Genomic DNA, 17,797 nt, shown 5'->3' on the forward strand with positions numbered 1-17,797 from the left:
CAAAAACCCCGAAGCCTCAATTCCTCAATTCTCGCCCCTCCACTCCGTTTCCCTCTCGCTCAAATGAACGATTATTCCTCTAAAGAAACGAGGGGGGGGGCGGAGGGGGAGGCAAGTGGAGCAGATAGACAGAATAAGAAAGGAATGAAAAGAAGAGCATTAGAACGCAGCGGCGTGACTTTGGCTTTGAGCGAGAGGGATTTTTTGAAAAGGTGCAAACAGCCGCTTCTTGCGGCAGGAGAGTGATGGTGTGGGATGGCTACTCGGTGGTTGTGTGGGTGTCAGCAGTTGGGGTGATGCTGGCCCATTATAGGGGCCCTAAGCAGAATAATTATATTTTTTGGGGTGGGCCCTCCTCCTCCCGTGGAGCGATAAACTCCCAGCGAGAGAGATATGGACAAGGCATGGAGGCGGAGCGAGATGACAGATACCAGCGGTAGTGAGATGAGAGAGGAGTGATGAGAGAGATGACAGCCACGATCGAGACGAGAGATTCATGAGCGTTTTAATGTCCATTTAGATTTTGAATTCGAGCTGACATTTGGTTCACCGCTAATTTACGTGAAATGTATGGACCCTTGGGCTGCTTGGGACCCCAAGTGTTGGCTGAGTATGCTTATTGCAAGCGTCACCACTGAGTGTCGTCACTCCAGGATGCGTGGTGTTCAACTTAAATTTCATCATAGTGATAATAATGCACGCATTCCCCTTTGTTTGCCAAGGTGCATAATTCGCCGAGTCTCAAGAACCCCTTTTCAAGAGGGTCCTACTGCTACGGGATCTTTAGCCGAAGTCCAGTAATGAGTTGCCTGGCTTCGAGTGGGAGGAAATCTGGGAACGGGGAGAAACCCCACCACGAATACGACGCGAGCAACGCTTAAAACTCCGCACAGATAGGTTCAAGGATGCAACGCTGTGCAATACTAACATTCCCCGGTCACCTCGTAGCTATATGGTCTACATAACACCTCATGGGCCCTGGCAGTTTCCCGTACGAGTGCGAACCAGGCTCAACAATTAAATCCGGATTATCTCACGATATTGGGCACATTGAGGGCCCATTTGGGTCAGCAGTAGTAATACCCATGAAGGCAATGACTATTGTCACGATGACAATTATTCTTTTCATCATCGCTTCACCCGGGCACACAAGCAGACAGGTTTTCGCTGGGATGAGCTGAAAGTATTCGTGGTTTGATCGTTGCATTAAAAAAAAAATGTTGTTCATCCAATGCACGAACAGCAGTAGCAACCATTCCGTGTAGCACCATACCTCGCCAGAGCTCCCACGTGGCCGAACGCGCATACGGTTCACTGCATGAATACTGATAGGGGAGGAGGAGCAGGACTATGGGAGGGGAGGTAGGGATGTAGGGAGGGAGGGAGGTGGGTGGGTGAGTGAGTGAGTGGGGAAGAGCGAGGGAGGGTGTGTGTAGAGAGAGAGAGAGAGAGCGCGGGAGAAACGGAGAGTGAGAGAGACACACAGACACCAAACTCCGGTGGAAGTCAGAGCAGACTTTTGCCTCAATGCGCCGAGACTCCGAGACCCGTCAGCTCCAGGGACGCGGCCACCCCATGCTGCCCCGGGCGAGCATCGCGAACCCAGGAGAAGTCAACCTGGAGGAGGAACTCTCCTCTCGTCCCGCGCCAGGCTTCGCCGCCCTCAATCTCACTTTGCCTTTCGCTGCCATTTCACGAGCGCTCGTCGGTGTCACGAAAGCAGCAGTCGCCGCGTTTTACTTAAACGCCTAAAAGGGAATTATCACCAACGTTTCTTTTTTTTTTAATACATTTTCATCTTATTCCAAGAACTGTCACGTGCATCACGCACTCGGTCACAGGACCCGCGGCGCGCACTCGGAGCGCGCGCGTGCGTGCGTGCGTGTGAGAGAGAGAGGGAGAGAGCGAAACAAAACGTCTGTCGCGTTTGAACTTTTCACTGGTGGAGCCGGGAGTGGAGTAGGAGCTGGTGGCTGCGAGGTGGCCCACGGTGCTCGCGTGTAAACCCGAGTGGCTTTTGGGCTCCCGCGCGAGATTTTTCGCCCAGCGATGAGCCGGGACCTCCAGCGTTGGCTCCCGCAGGTGTTGCTGTACCTCGGCCTCGTCTACCTGCGCCTTGGGTAAGAAGGAGAAGACCCCCCCCCCCCCCCCCCGCACCACAGCACGCGCGCGCACACTGCTCACAGTCGGCTCCGATTAAGCACGGTCGGCTACGTACGGTGCGAAAGAAGTTAAACGTACGTGCGTACACGCGTGCTCATCTCCATCACTGCTTCCACGCTCATCCATCGATCCCTCCGTCTCCCCGGTTCACCAAAATTTGTTTTCCTGCTCACCTGTCCATCTCTCTGATAACAAAATAGATAAGCAGACTACGTATCTCCTTCATATGTCTGTCTTTCCACGGAGCATAAACAACGCGTTTCTTTTTTAGCACTGACCGATACGACCCACGACCCCCCTGGGAGTGAAATCATTTCGGCACTGTCGATTGAGTCGGTACAAGCAGACTGTGCGCCGGTTTTGACATCAGTATCTCACCACCTATCTCTCGAACTCCCCCCCACCCCACCCCCCGGGTTCTCCGTTGGCTGCGTGCGCTTGGCCGAAGCGCGCACGGCGCGGTCGGTTGGCACAGCGCGGTGAGCATGGGGGGGGGGGCCCTTGGTGCCAGCAATGAGAAGTGGGCCCCCCCCCCCCAACCTCTTGGTAGCCCGCCGCCTGGACCCGGTTCGGCCCCTGGAACCCAGAATATGAATCAGAATGTTTATTTATACGCGAGCTAAATTTTGATTTAATGCTTTCGTGACTGCAGGGATTCATATTCTTGGTTCTTTCCCTTCTACGTGACTTTGCCGAAAGAACCAAGAATATATATACGCGAGCTATAAAGCTTTAATTTGTTTTTGCACAGATGTCCAGTAGTCTGGCGCAGTTGCACCGCCTGCTACCACACGCCACGTGGCGCGAAGTCTGAGTCTCGAGGCTATCGTCCAAGAGGCTCCTGCGGTATTTGTACGTTTGGTTGATTTCATCAGTGAGTTGTTTGGCTTCGCGTGGGAGGAAACCAGAATTGCCCGGAGAAAGTCCACAAGGACGCCGAGCAACTAACACTTAAAGCTCCGCACAGAGCGGTGCATTAAAATCCAACTCGCAGACCAAGAGCCAGTAACACGTGGTGGTGTTATTATTATTATTATTACTCGGCACGAACCAGGTTCAGCGCTGCTTAGCTTCGAGCGCACGCGTGCGTGTGTGCTCAACTTCTTTCGCACCGCGCGTAGACAACCGTGCCAATCGGAGGTGCGTTGCTGGTTCGGCGGTGAGCGTCTCATCCTGTTCACTCGTTGGACGAGCTCACCGAAGCGGAGCGGGGACTTTGGAGCCAAATCTGTGGCGTGCGTAGACGTGGGCTCCCCGCATTCGTCAACCTCGTGCTGACCACCAGCGCGGTGAAGTATGGTCGAGTCAACCCCCACGCATCCCCAAGGCGCCGGGGGGGGGGGGAAGCTGACCCTTTCTTCATCCAGCAGTGGGTTGGCAAAGGGGCTCTACACACGCGTGCGTGTGTGCGCGTGAAGCTGAGTGGTTTGACTCGAGCATTGGATGTTGCTGGGTGTTCAGCAGGTGAGTGGCAGTCATTCTCGCACGAGTGGACAGAGACAAAGACGCCCCGTGTAGACTTAACGGACTGTTGGGGCAAGTGCTGTTAGCGAGCGCCTCTGAACGCCGGCACGGCCTTTATAGGAAGGGGGGGGGGGGGGGTGATGGGTAGGTGGTTAACATCACGCACGCCCGGCCGCCTCTGACTCTCCCGTGCCGATATTTACACATCGCACCAGATAGTAATTTGAGGCTGAGTCGACCTAAGGGGCGGCCCGAGACCGGTTTAGACACTCGTCGCCAGTGTTGCTGGGTTTTTGCAGCGCGTTGCGCTAACCGCTGCGCCACCGCTCCCCCACACGTTTACACAGACACACAGGTGTATTATTCTCCGGGTTATAAAACCTTCCAGATAGTAAGACGCACAACCCTCCCCCCTTCCCCCCAAAGTGGTGCCCGCTGTCAGTGTACAACTATCCAGATCTGGCCCCCCACTCGCACGCCTCCCGGATTGTAAGACGCATCCCCAACGTTTGCCTTAATACAGAGAAGCATCCATAATGCAGGGTGCTTTTTGGGGGTTAGATCGCGTAAATATATAAATGTGTCGTTAAACCCGCCACCACCCGACACAGCCAACTAGTAAGGCTTTGTCACGTAAACAGAACGTGGCAATTCGTCACTAGTACAGCACACCGGCGTGTTGGAGAGCCAAGCCACAACATTTACAGTCTGAGTACGACGTTTCGCCAGTAATTACAACCAGCTTCATCAGGCGACAGGCAGATTTGTGGAACAGGTGGACTTCTCCACAAATCTGGCTGTCGCCTGATGAAGTTAGTCTCTGGGTTAGATCGCGTAATTTACGTCATTTACGCGATCTAACCCAAACAAAAACTGTATTATGGATGTTATTCGTCGTGAGAGCCTACTACGTGTTAAACAGATAAGTATGGTATCACAGACTATCGTGATGGTGGTGACTATCTAATGCCAATTCTCACTATGTGCGGAAGAGATGTACGTGTAGAGGAAGATATTTTACCACTCCACTGCTGGACGAGAGCCTCTCCACGTCGTTCGTGTTGTGTGTGGGGACGGGGGAGGGGGAAATAGTGCCAGGTGATCCTAGTAGCAAAAGTAGCTACACATGTAGTAGCTACACATGTAGTAGCTACTACTAGTACTACTACTAGTAGTTACTACACATGTAGTAGCTACACGTGTAGTAGCTACACATGTAGTAGCTATTAGTAGTAGCTACTACACGTGTGTACATGTGTGTAGTAGCTACGGGCCCCGCACTTTCAAGGGCCCCGCGCTAAATGCTTTCAAGCTATCAATTCCGGTTCAGTGATTCTGCACTTGCTCTATTACTATAGTACTATACCGCCTTCAACTTTTACGAACGACTGGGTGTTTAAGGTTAGCGATTTGTCGTATTATCTATGGCTGTATAGCAAATAAAAAAAAATACAATTACTTTACTTTGCAAGTAAAAAAAGTCTTTTTATATTTGTTTTTTTTTTTATTTAGGGCCACTTTATAACATATGCTACACGCCCCGCACTAGCTTAATCCGGCACTGGCTGGGGGGTATATTTGACCATACTTCACCACGCCGGTGCGTGCTGGTAAAAGCAGGACGCATCTACTCTTGCGGGACACTACAACAATGGATATCGCTTGACTGCTTCCTGCTGCCCGTGTAGTCCTGCAAGCAGCAACAGCAGCAGCGGTAGGAGCAGCCTATAACACCTGTTATGCATTGCTGAGTCAACCCATCCAAGCACGAGTCAGGATCAGCGCTGCTTAGCGTCCGAGATCTCACACAGTGTGTCCGTGTCTCTGTGTGTATTCGTGTCTGTGTGTGTCTCCGTATCTGTACGTGTGTCCATATGTCTGTGTGTCTGCGTGTCTCTCTGTGTGTATTTATGATTTTGCGTGTGTTTCTGTGTCTCCGTGTCTCTGTGTGTGTCTCTGTGTGTGTCTCCGTGTGTGTCTCCGTGTGTCCGTGTGTGTCTCCGTCTCTCTGTGTGTGTCTCCGTGTCTCTGTGTGTGTCTCCGTGTCTCTGTGTGTGTCCACTCTTCCGCGGAAAAGAATCGCGACTTTTAGGACTCAACTTAGCTATGCGTTACGGGTAATATAGCGGATAATAGGATTAAATAGAGCGGCGGTTAAGAGGGGTTTTCGCGGACCATTTAGCTTTTGAACTTAAAACTTTCGTGACTGCAGGAATTCAAATTCTTTGTTCAGCGTCATCAAGTCACGTAAATAGAAAACAAAAAAAAATTGTAAATAAAAGAAAAATAATCAAATAAAAAAATTACATTTATTTAGCTATTTTTTGCTTTTATTATTTTCAATTTATTATTTTGTAGTATTTTCATTTTGTATTTTATTTTATTATTTTTATATTTAATTTAATTTTTTAAATAAAAAAAATCTATTTACGTGACTTTACCGAAAGAACCAAGAATATGACCATATAGCTGCCGCGAATAATAGGAATGCAGGTGCTGTATACAGTACAGTACTATCTGTGAATCACTGGCATATATTACACTACGTAACACAGTTTTTGTTCCTGGGCAGTCAGTGTTATTTCGTAATTGCTTATGCCTAATAAGTATAGAAAATGGCTATTATTCCCCACAAACTTTGCTTTTGTGATCAGGACAGTGATATTTAAAATGTACCTATTTTCAATGAGAAAACGGGCGAATTTGTGTCTTTTCGTTCACATGAAGTAAAAAAAAAAACATATGAATCAACATTTACATGTATTTATACTAAAGTAATACGGAAATAACTATTGTAACACAGAGTTATTCAACGGACTCTCACATGCCGGAGCATTGATAGCCTCTATTTATACACACTGTGTTGAGTGGAAGCTTGGATTATGCATGTGTAGTATAATAGCGCCAGCTGGTGGACAGCAGCGGCAACTGCGGTGGACAGACAGGACACCCGCCAGTGAGGGTGTGCACGGTGTGAATTGGCGGAGAGGAGGAACTAGGGCAAGGGTCACGGAGGACCCCATCTGAAGGCCCCTGGAACCTGCTGGCGGGTTCGAGAAGGGAGGGGTCGTCAGGGCGGAGCCAGGCCACGCTGGTAGCATAAAAGGAGCCGAGAGCGGGAGTTCGAAGCTGCCGGTTCTGGGAGTGTCATCTCGTTGTTGTTGTCGCTACTGTCTCCGCTAGATATTTCGCTACAAAGGATAGTAGTTGGCTATCTCAGCCAGCGTCATCAATGTTCGATGGCTAATGGTGTGTACAGGCTAGGCTAAGCTTCTGTGGAGAGTGTGTGGACGAGTCCTTTGGTAGTTGTTAATAAATAAGGTGCCTCCAATAAACTCTGTCTCTGAATCGTTGACACTACAACTGGTTCTAGATTTGAAGCTTTCGTGACTGCAAGGATTCATACTCTTTGGTTTTTTTTCAGTAAAGTCACGTAGGTAAAATAAAAAGAAAGAAAAGAAAACAACTAAATTAAATCACGAAGTTTCGGAGGCAACACAAGCTTCTGTCTTCAGGTGGAACAGACACAGCAAAGTTCGCTGTATCAAGTGAACAGCTCTGGGACACCCGAGATTATATACAGGTTAAGGGGGGGGGGGGGGGGAGGAGCCAGGAAGGGACGTGGGTGGGGAGGGGAGGGCTGAGTTAAGCCGCCTTTTGTTATGCTGCAGGGGGTTCGGGGGGAGGGCGATGGCGTGCTGTACGAGCACAGGCACCATCCTGGTAGAAACGGAAACGGCTGTACAATTATCAGCCAGCTAACGTTTGACTTGGTTGATGACATCTTTACAAAAGTTGCTCAATTTGAAACCATCCTCTCGGTTGCAGTTGTGTCTATGTTTGTATATCTGGATGGCTTCATGGACAACTGGTGTCAGACGTGGTCAGAAAATTCGACAGGCATTAGGGTATAAGTCGCAATGTCAAAGCTATCCAGGAAGAGGAACCCACCCATAGTGTCATCAGAGGATGAGGACGGCGAGATGGTCATCCCTCCGACAGCCCTGGGACCCCAGTTACAAACCCTGTGGGCGCAGGAGCGGTGGCTGTGGATCAGCGGGAGAGGGGCACGGATCCTCCTGAGTCGCGAGCCGAGGATGGGTGACACGAGGTGGTTGGCTGCCTCGACCTGCTTCTCGTGATTATCGGCCATCTGGTTGCGCAGCTCTCCACGTCCGCACCTGCCATCCAGAGGACGGCGAGTGGGCCACGGGGCTCGTCGGAGCTGCTGCTTCAAGCGGCGATTTTTGTGACGGAGACCACGCGATTGCCGGGCGCCATTTTGCCCGCGAGGGGCACGGCGTGGCCGTCGGGTGCCATTTGGAGCAGGATGCGGGACAACGCTAAGGCAGCGCTACAAGGGGCCGCGTGCCGACCACGACGACTGCCTCCCGTTTGGGAGTTCGTGGCGGCGGGAGGCGATTGGACAGCGTTCCGTCATTGCTTTGAGGTGGCTTGGTTTTCCGTCGGGTGGACGGAAGAGGAGGCTCTGTGAGCCCTACCGATGGCCCTCGATAACGATGCATTGGTGGCATTCAGGGCCATCCCGGAAGGTGATTGGTCAACTCTCCAGCAGGCATATGCCCAAATAGTCGCAGTCTTTGACCCGCCATACAAGGCCCACAGGAGATGTTTGCAGCGGAAGTGAGGGGAGGCCAAGACGCCTCTCGCTTTCGTAGGACTCTGCTGGCGTTGGGGCAGGAGGAATATCCCCACATGGACCGGATGGCGCTCGACTTCCTAGCAGTGAAGAGGCTGTTATCGTTAGCACAGGAGTTGGGGGTCGTCCTGACGATCACGGAGGACGATGAGTAAACGTCTTTGAAGGTGGCCCGGTGGATTCATGCCCACAATAACATGCAGCAATGGTCCAAGGTGGAGGCTTGGACTGGGGACGCCGAGGCACAGGGGCCCAAGTGCTGGGAGGTGGAGATGGTGGTTGTGGTGTACGGCTACGGGCTGTACGGGAGGGGCTTCTTCAGAAGGCCGACAGGATGGAGTTTGTGAGAGGGGCTGTCTCTTCAGCCTTGGAGACCCACAGCTACCTACTTCAGGTGTGGTTGGCCGGGCCACGTCGCAAGAGAGCGCCGGGGTATCAACGCGACGTCGGTAGCGCCACCAATGCCCTCTACCCTGCCGGCTTTTGCTCCCCAAGCCTCACAGGACCCAAGCCTTTGATGCCAGAAAATATTCCGAGGTCGCCGTGTGTGAGGGATCTGAGGCTGGAGCTCGGTCAAGTGCTGCTAATGTATCCAGGGAGGGGACGTGCCCTTTAGGCCGTTTTTGTGTGTTCCTCGGAACCCCACGAGTAGTGCAAGATCCTGCCCAAGGTTGGGAACAAGCGTCAAGGACCTGGTTCATGTGAGCAATGTTGCAGTAAAGCGAACTTTCCCTTGTACTGTGTGATTGGGAAAAATGGCGTGTTAAGGGTAATGGGCGCTGAGAAGCGGTTGTTGGTGCTGCGTGCTTTGTGTTAATGGTTGTTGTTGTTGTTGTCGTTGATGGGTTTTTTTTTGCCTGCGCTGCGCACCGAGTGTCACATCTGTTGTCAGTTGGCGGGGGTGCCGCGGTTGTGCTGTGTGCCTGCGTGCACAATGACTTGCTCAGGTGGAGCAGGTGTTGGGTTATTGGTTCGCGGGGATCATCGTGACTATGGTTTTGGTTGGTTGTTTTTTTGGTGTTTTTTGACGTTCCTCGGTTGTGGTAGTTGCTCTGCCTGTCCACCCGGTTGCATTGCTGTATATCAGCCGGGACAGCTTTTTTTTTTTTTAAACAAGCGGGGGGGGGGGGGGTGATGTAGTGTAATAGCGCTGGCTGGTGGAGAGCAGCGGCAACTGTGGTGGACAGACAGTACACACGCCGGTGAGGGCGTGCACGGTGTGTTGGCAGAGGGGAGGAACTAGGGCAAGGGTCACGGAGGACCCCATCTTGAGGCCCCTGGAACAAGCTAGCAGGTTCGAGAAGGGAGGCGCGGTCAGGTGCTGGGTAGTATTAAAGGAGCTGAGAGCGGAGCTCAAGGCTGCCGGTTCTGGGAGTGGACTCGTCTCATCGTTGCTGTCGTCTCATTGCTGTTGTCGCTACTGTCTCCGCTAGATATATCGATACGAAGGAGAGTAATAAAGTATGAAAGCTTTCGTGACTGCATAAAATTACTCATTGTTTTTTTCGGTAAAGTCACGTATGTAGAAATACAATAAAATTATATTAAAACAAGATGTGCATGCTTGAGCTGCCGCTCTCGCTCTGGCCCCTCCCCCCCTCCAACCGTATTTCCTATTTAAGCTTCTGTTCATCCCAACGCCCCCCCCCCCCTCTCTCTCTGCCACCCTGTCCGTCTTTCCTCCCTCCTTACCTCTTGGTGGACTTGTATATGTATTGCTACTGACCATGTACCTCGTATATTTCATTCTATCTATGCTGGTATGTGCAATCCAAAGGTTGAACACGAAATTTAACACTCTTCTGAAATTCGTGGTCCGCCAGGAAGTGTCTAACTGTGTTGTTGGCCTGACTGGATGTGCTTCACGTAATGTTTTTTCAGGTTTGTTGAATTCTCGTCTCTCATCTTTTTGTTGTATTTACCTCCGTGATTTGTTCTTGACACCTGATGAAGATCGCTTGCGTTGTGATCGAAACGTCGTGATTGTTTTTTGTTTTAATATAATTTTATTGTATTTCTACTTACGTGACTTTACCGAAAAAAACAATGAGTACGAAGGAGAGTATTTGGCTATCTCAGCAAGCGCCATCAGTGTTAGATGGCTAGTGTTGTGTACAGGCTCGGCTAAACTGCTGTGGACGAGACCGTGGAAGTTATTAATAAAGAATGTGCCTCCTATGATCTCTGTCTCTGAATCGTTGACACTACACATGCACACTGTTTTGAGTGTAGTTGGGGTTAGCCTCTATCCATGCACACTGTGGTGGGTGGAGTTGGAGTCAGCCCCTATGCATAGACACTGTGTTAAGCAGAGCTGATATGTATGTGTAGTGTCAGTGATTCAGAGACGAGTTTTGTAGGAGGCACCTTCTTTATTAAGAACGTTCACGGTCTCGCCTGCACACTCTCCACAGTCGCTTAGCCTAGCCTGTACACAACGCGAGCCGTCTAACACTGACAGAGCTGACTGAGACATCCAACAACTCTCCGGCAGCGCAATATCTAGCGGAGACGGCAGCGACGGCGGCGACGAGATGAAAGAAACGATGAGACAAGTCCAATCCCAGAACCGGCAGCCCTGAGCTCCCCGCTCTCGGCTCCTTTTATCCAACCCAGCGCGGCCTGGCCCCGCCCTGACCGCGCCTCCCTTCTCGAACCTACTAGCAGGTTCCAGGGGCCTCCAAATGGGGTCCTCCGTGACCCTTGCCCTAGTTCCTCCGCTCTGCCAACACACACCGTGCACGCGCTCACCGGCGTGTGTACTGTCTGTCCACGACGGTTTCCGCTGCTTGTCCACCAGCCGGTGCTATTACACTACGCATGCACACTGTGTTAAGTGGTGCTGGGGTTATCCTGTATGCATGCACACTATGTTGAATGGAGCTGGGGTTAGCCTCTATGCGTGCACACTGTGTTAAGTGGTGCTGGGGTTATCCTGTATGCATGCACACTATATTGAATGGAGCTGGGGTTAGCCTCTATGCATGCACACTGTGTTAAGTGGTGCTGGGGTTATCCTGTATGCATGCACACTATGTTGAATGGAGCTGGGGTTAGCCTCTATACATGCACACTGTGTTAAGTGGTGCTGGGGTTATCCTGTATGCATGCACACTATGTTGAATTGAGCTGGGGTTAGCTTCTATGCATGCACACTGTGTTAAGTGGAGCTGCTGTGAATGTACACTGTGTTGAGTGAAGCTGATATGCATGCACACTGTGTTAAGTGGAGCTGGGGTTAACCTCTATATACTATCTCCATTGAGTTTACTCTCCGTGCATCGGGGCTAACCCCAGATCCACTCAGCAACTCCGCTCCCATTGTGTCTCGACCGGGCACCAGAGGTGTCATCGCCCTCACGGTTTGCTGACCCCCGCCGATCAATGGAGGGGGGGGGGGGGGTCTGTTGTTGTCTGCGGTCAGATTGAAGAGTGAGAAAGCTGCCGTGGTGTTACCTGGATAATTTCTGACGGCAGTGGGAGTGATGAAGAAGGTCATGATGGGGTTGCAGTGTTACCATCTGGAATTCTGGTATAATGCAACGGTCTTTGTGGTGCCTTATATGTGGATGTTTCACGGTGACTAGCGGGACTGTAGCAACTATCGTGGCTGTGACTCTGAGTGGCTGGCAACGTTCTTGCACTTACGCGACTGCCTAGGGTTGGGGTCGGCAACCAAATTAACAAGCAGAGCTGTTTTTTTTTATTTGGTAAAAAAATACTCGATATTTCAAGAGCCACGAGGAGGTGGTCATTAGTGAATAACGTCAAGAAGCAGTCTTTGAAGAGCCGCAGGTCCTTCAAAAACTGGACTCCTATGGTAAATTTGACTCCCATGGTGAATTGGACTTCCATGGTAAACTGAACTTCCATGGTAAACTAGACTCCCACAGTGAATTGGACTTCCATTTTAAACTGGACTCCAATGATGAATTGGACTTTCATAGTAAACTGGACTCCCATGGTGAATTAGACTTCCATGGTAAACTGAACTTCCATGGTAAACTGGACTTCCATGGTAAACTAGACTCCCACAGTGAATTGGACTTCCATGGTAAACTAGACTCCCACAGTGAATTGGACTTCCATTTTAAACTGGACTCCAATGGTGAATTGGATTTTCATAGTAAACTGGACTCCCATGGTGAATTAGACTTCCATGGTAAACTTAATTTCCATGGTACACTTAACTTCCATGGTGAATTGGACTTCCATGGTAAACTAGACTCCCACAGTGAATTGGACTTCCATTTTAAACTGGACTCCAATGGTGAATTGGACTTTCATAGTAAACTGGACTCCCATGATGAATTAGACTTCCATGGTAAACTGAACTTCCATGGTACACTTAACTTCCATGGTGAATTGGACTTCCATGGTAAACTGGACTCCCATGGTGAATCGGACTTCCATGGTAAACTGGACTCCCATGGTAAATTGCACTGCTGCTGCTGCTGATATTGCAGCTGATGACGATCCACGGGCACTCCTCCTCCCACTCCCCGCTCCCCAGGGCCTTGTCGTCCGTGGTGGCGCTGGGGGCTAACGTGATCTGCAACAAGATTCCGGGGCTGGCGCCGCGGCAGCGCGCCATCTGCCAGAGCCGGCCCGACGCGATCATCGTGATCGGCGAGGGGGCCCAGCTCGGCCTCGCCGAGTGCCACTTCCAGTTCCGCCACGGCCGCTGGAACTGCTCGGCGCTGGGCGACACCACGGTGTTTGGACAGGAGCTGCGAGTCGGTGAGTCACACGGCGGCGCTCGCTGTGACAGCACTTGCCCCAATAGTCTGTTAAAGGCTATACCGGGGGGGACCTTTGTCTTTGTACTTTGGTGGTGCTGGTGGTGGCGTTGGTGGTGGTAGTGGTGAGCTCGCCGCAGCTATAAACCTGGCGGCCCGAGTTCGACTCCCGCTCACGAACATTCGCGCCGGTGACGATTATCTGAACCTGTCCTATGCCTTCCCCTAGGTCGACTCAGCCTCAAATTAGTACCTGGTTCGGTGTGTGAACATCGCAACAAGGGAGGAAAAGGCGTGGTGCTGGCCACCCACCCCCTCGTGTGCCGTGCCGGCCTTCACAAGTGCTCGCTAACAGCACTTGCCCCAACAGTTTGTTAAGGCTACACGGGGGATCTTTGTCTTCGGTGGTGGAGTGTTTGTGGTGCATCGGTCAGTCATCTTAGTCGGCCAACCCATGGCACCTGGGTCTGTCCCGTGACCTCCTGCCCGCGAGCCTTCGACATTTTCACCTGGCCTCAATGTGCACCTAGCCTGATACAAGCGCCATGGTGATGTCACCGCCACTTAGTGGCGAACAGCGATTTAATGTTGTTGCTGTGTGTGATGCGTGAGCTATGATACCAACTGAGCATGTTTCCCACTCACGGCCAAAACAGTGGCGAATATTTGAACAGGTCCGAGACCTTCCCTAGGCTGACTCGGCCTTCAACGAGTACCTGGTGCGGTGTGTAAACTTCCGCACTGGGACGAAAAAGGTGGCCGGACATGGTGTTGGCTACCCACCCACTTCGTGTGCCATGCCGGACTTCATAGGTGTCCCGCTAACAGCACTTGCTCCAACAGCCTGTTCAGGGCTATATGGGGGGGGGGGGGGGTGGATATTTGTCTTTGTGAGCCCGAGTCGTACGTGTATGCTGTGCGCTTTTGAAGTCCCTCACAGCCTGCTCACAATCATCAAATTCCATAATCACTATTGTAGAGACTAGCCTAACCATAGGACAACCACTGTTGATGACCCACAGAGTGGTATGACTGCCGTTAATATAATAACCCAATGTGTCCTGACTGTTTTTGGGCCACCCCTGTATGTAGAGATCTGACTGCAGAGGTCTCACTCTGGCGAGGCTGTGCAGCGCTGTGTGCCAGCTGCCTGCCCTGGTAACTCCACAAGTAGCACCTGGGTCTTCTCATCCGCAAATATTGGGCCTTCTCTCTACCCTCGCAATTAAAAAAACATAACCCCCAATGCAGAAAAGCCTACGCCGGCCTAGGCCTTACAATCCATCATGTCCATGATACAGGGTTTTTTTGGGTTAGATCCAGGAAATATAAATGTGTCGTTAAACCCGCCACCACCCGACACAGCCAATTAGTAAGGCTTGTCACATAAAAAAAAACATGCCAATTATTTGCTAGTTCAGCACACCGGTGTGTTGGAGAATACTCGAACGGTAAATGTTGTGGGTTTACTCTTCAACACACCGGTGTGCTGAACTAGTATCGAATTGTCATGATTTGTTTACGCGACGAACCTTACCAATTGGCTGTGTGTCCGGCGGTGGCGGGTTTAACGACGCATTTAATATTCACGCGATCCAAACCCAAGTAGACTTCTATCATGGACACATTTGGCTCGCGAAAGCCAATGCGCTGAGCGATCCATCCTGTGTTTTAACCGGAACGGGATTTCTTCTCGTGGGCTCATAGATTCCGAGAGGATCTGAGCCGAGTGCCTTCAAGCAGGCGAGGAGAAGATGGAGGAGGAGACCGCCACAACTGCGTTTGCGTTGCCCACGCGTCCAAACCGCCGCACGTTTCTCGCAGCTTCCGTGTGTCCCGCTTCTAAGGGGCTCAAGGAAGTGCAGCCCGGGCTAGAGAGGGGATGGGGCCGCCGTGCCACGGAGAGGCACCTGGGGCCCCGAGTCGACTAGCCAGGCACTGGGAGGAACCGGGGGGGTGGCTCGTGAAAGACGTTACTAGGCAGTGGAGGCAGCTGCCCTCCACAAACAAAAAGGACAGGCGGATAGAAGCTCGTAACATTTAGTGGAGTTACGCGGCGGCTAAATCAACGAGTTTGGTATGTTTGTGGTGCACCTGCAGATCGCCTCGGTCCGTTAACCAGTAACACTTGGGTCTGTCCCATGGCCTCCAAGTTGTCGTTAGCCTGGAGCAAGCACAAGGTTATGTCACTGCCATTTATCTGGGAATAGCAGTAGCTGGTGGTGGTGTTTATGAGTTCCCAAGTAGTGTGAGTATCTCAGTGCTCTCCATGTGCACATGATTATCTGTCCCAGTAGTGTGTACACGTCTGTATAGCGGTTGCTCGCGAACAGCACTTGGCCCAATGGCCTGTTCAAGCTATACGGGGGGGGCCTTTGCCTTTGTAGCGGTTAGTGCGCTGCGCTACGAAGCCGGCGACCCGAGTTCGATTCCCGCTCACGGCCAACACCAGTGGCGATTATTTGAACCGGCCCTGTGCGTCCCCTAGGTCGACTCAGCATCAAATGAGTACCTGGTGCAGTGTGTAAAATCATCGCCACTGGGGGAGACAAAGGCGGTGGGGCGTGGTGCTGGCCACCCACCCCCTTCGTATGCCGTGCCAGCCTTCATAGGTGCTGCTCGTGAACAGCACTTGCCCCAGCAATCTGTTCAGGCTATACGGGAGATCTTTGTCTTGGCGTGTTCCAGTTGTGTTTGTGCGGCGGTCCCCATTCATTATAATGAAATCGCCTTGAGCGCCACAACTATTGAGGCATGTCCCCTGCTCGGCGTGCCTTGAGAGTTCACGGCCAGGATCACTCAGCGTCCTCTCGGCAGGCACGCTGAGAAGCTCGCGGAGCCCCGGAGTGAAGTTGAGACAAGCATTCGGCCATCCTGATACAGACACCGGAAGTTCTGCGTCTACTACAGCCAAGAGATGTTAGGGACTTTCAACTGGACCTGCACACCTTTTTAATGTATGTATTGATCTGGTCAAGGCCTATGATACCATCAAGAGGCCAGAGATTTAGATTTTTTGGGGGGGGGGGGGAGGGGGAGGTGGTCTTTGATCTTCTGATTATGGTCATTTAGGACCTTCGTGATGGTGGTCGGGCCTGCTTAAAGCTGCATTGCCTTACCAGAGTTAGAGCCATCACGCACCGCCGATTAGTGCGGTTGGCCACGTACGGTGCGAAAGAAGTTCAACATACGTACATACATGCCTTGTTCACCTTGGGGTGCAGTATGCGATGTCCTCTGGCTCCTAAATGAACGTAAATATTAACCATGTATGTTGAGGCTTCCACGATTGTAAGTGGAATTTCCATACCTGTCAACCCCTTATCAGTGCCTCCTTTATTACAGACCAATTCAGATCTTATTGGTCACCCCGTGCCCTTATAAATCTCAACGTTCATCCTACAAAGTCCCATCACAAGGGAGAAACACAAAAATACATGGTTTTTTTTTGCCCGTATTGAAACGGCTGTACGCCTTATGTACCTGAAGACTCAATTCCCCTGTACAAGAATACGGCTAAACCGTATGGGTTGACGGGTGTGGATTTCCATCGGGTGCAGATTCAAACGGGAGGCCAATCAATGCCCGAGGAGCTATTTAGGGATAACTCTCCTTCTGGCAAACCACGTCATGTAGCCTGATGACTTCTAAGAAGGAGCTGGAGACTAAGCAGGGAGTACGTTCCAGGCCTGTGCACGTGTGTCCGTGCGTCCCACTAGGGGTGCGCATTCTAGTACAATGTGCAGTGTGTGTGTGCACGTGTGTGCCCAGGTGTATGTTCCAGTACTGCGTGTTGTCTTCGTGTGCAGTTTTGTGTTTGTGTGTAGGTATGTGGGGGGAGCGGTGGTGGCGCGGTTAGCACGTTGCGCTACGAACCCGGCGACCTGAGTTCGATTCCCCAATCACGGCCAACACCAGCGACCACTATCTGAACCGGTCGTGGGCTTCCCTTAGGTCGACTCAGCCTCAAATGAGCGCCTGGTGCGATGTGTAAACATCGCCACGGGGGAGACAAAGGCGTCTGGGCACCCGCTTGCTTCCCCTGCTCACCTTGCACAGTGCTCGCTAACAGCACTTGCCCCCACAGTCTGCAAGAGCTATACAGGGGGGTCTTTGTCTTTCTTAAGTACTGCGTGCACGCACGCGCGTGTGTGTGTGTGTGCGTGCACAGGAGTGTGTGTGTGTGTTTGTGTCAATGCGTGTGTGTGTTGCAGTAGCGTGTGTGTGCGATGGAGGGTGTAAATTGTGTGGAGGCTGCCTTCACATGCCATTATTACTGCCTGGACCACAGGATTTGAAGAATATTCTTGGTAGTCTTCCTTTTTTAAGAAGGGAGAACTGCTCGCATTGTAAGAATTCCCGGGGCACCTTCCTCCACCAATGTGTCGGCCCTGAAAGGTCCAGGCAAGGATTATTGAACATCGCCTTGCCAGGCACGCAAAGGTGAAAGAGAGTGGAGGAGTTCCCAGTGCTTGGGCGGTGTGCCGATGGTCAGCCCCAGCTTGGCAGCAAGACGTTCCCACCTCGAATCAGTCGAGAGGCATCCCATTGGCTGTGTAACGTTACGGCGCAGCTATCTGGCCAGTTGCTCCATACGAAGCTCCAAGTCATCCTCACAGCAACGCCTGCACTGGCTTGAAGCATTCAGGCTGACCCGGCCGCGTGATACACCCTGGGTTCAACCGGGCAATATTGTGTGAGGAGCTCACAGATCATTGGAAGCTCTAAGCAGTATCTAGTTTGAGACGGCATGGTAGCGAGATGTTAACTA

The 17,797-nt window shown here is 51.6% G+C and overlaps 1 protein-coding gene across 2 annotated transcripts in view; it reads left to right on the forward strand.

Moving 5' to 3' along the window:
• The first annotated feature begins 1,446 nt into the window (after positions 1–1,446).
• LOC116952666 (protein Wnt-7b-like) overlaps positions 1,447–17,797 on the forward strand; it is a 32,777-nt gene continuing 16,426 nt past the window's right edge. For both annotated transcript variants that reach the window (XM_032972232.2, XM_032972233.2), the window contains exons 1-2: positions 1,447–2,120; positions 12,801–13,027. In XM_032972232.2, the coding sequence (XP_032828123.1) occupies positions 2,050–2,120; positions 12,801–13,027 (298 nt within the window). In that variant the 5' untranslated portion in view covers positions 1,447–2,049. The remainder of the gene's footprint in view (positions 2,121–12,800; positions 13,028–17,797) is intronic.

Source organism: Petromyzon marinus, chromosome 48 (assembly GCF_048934315.1).
Source record: "Petromyzon marinus isolate PM22_M1 ecotype Great Lakes invasive population chromosome 48, UKy_Petmar_22M1.pri1.0, whole genome shotgun sequence".
NCBI lineage: Eukaryota > Metazoa > Chordata > Hyperoartia > Petromyzontiformes > Petromyzontidae > Petromyzon > Petromyzon marinus.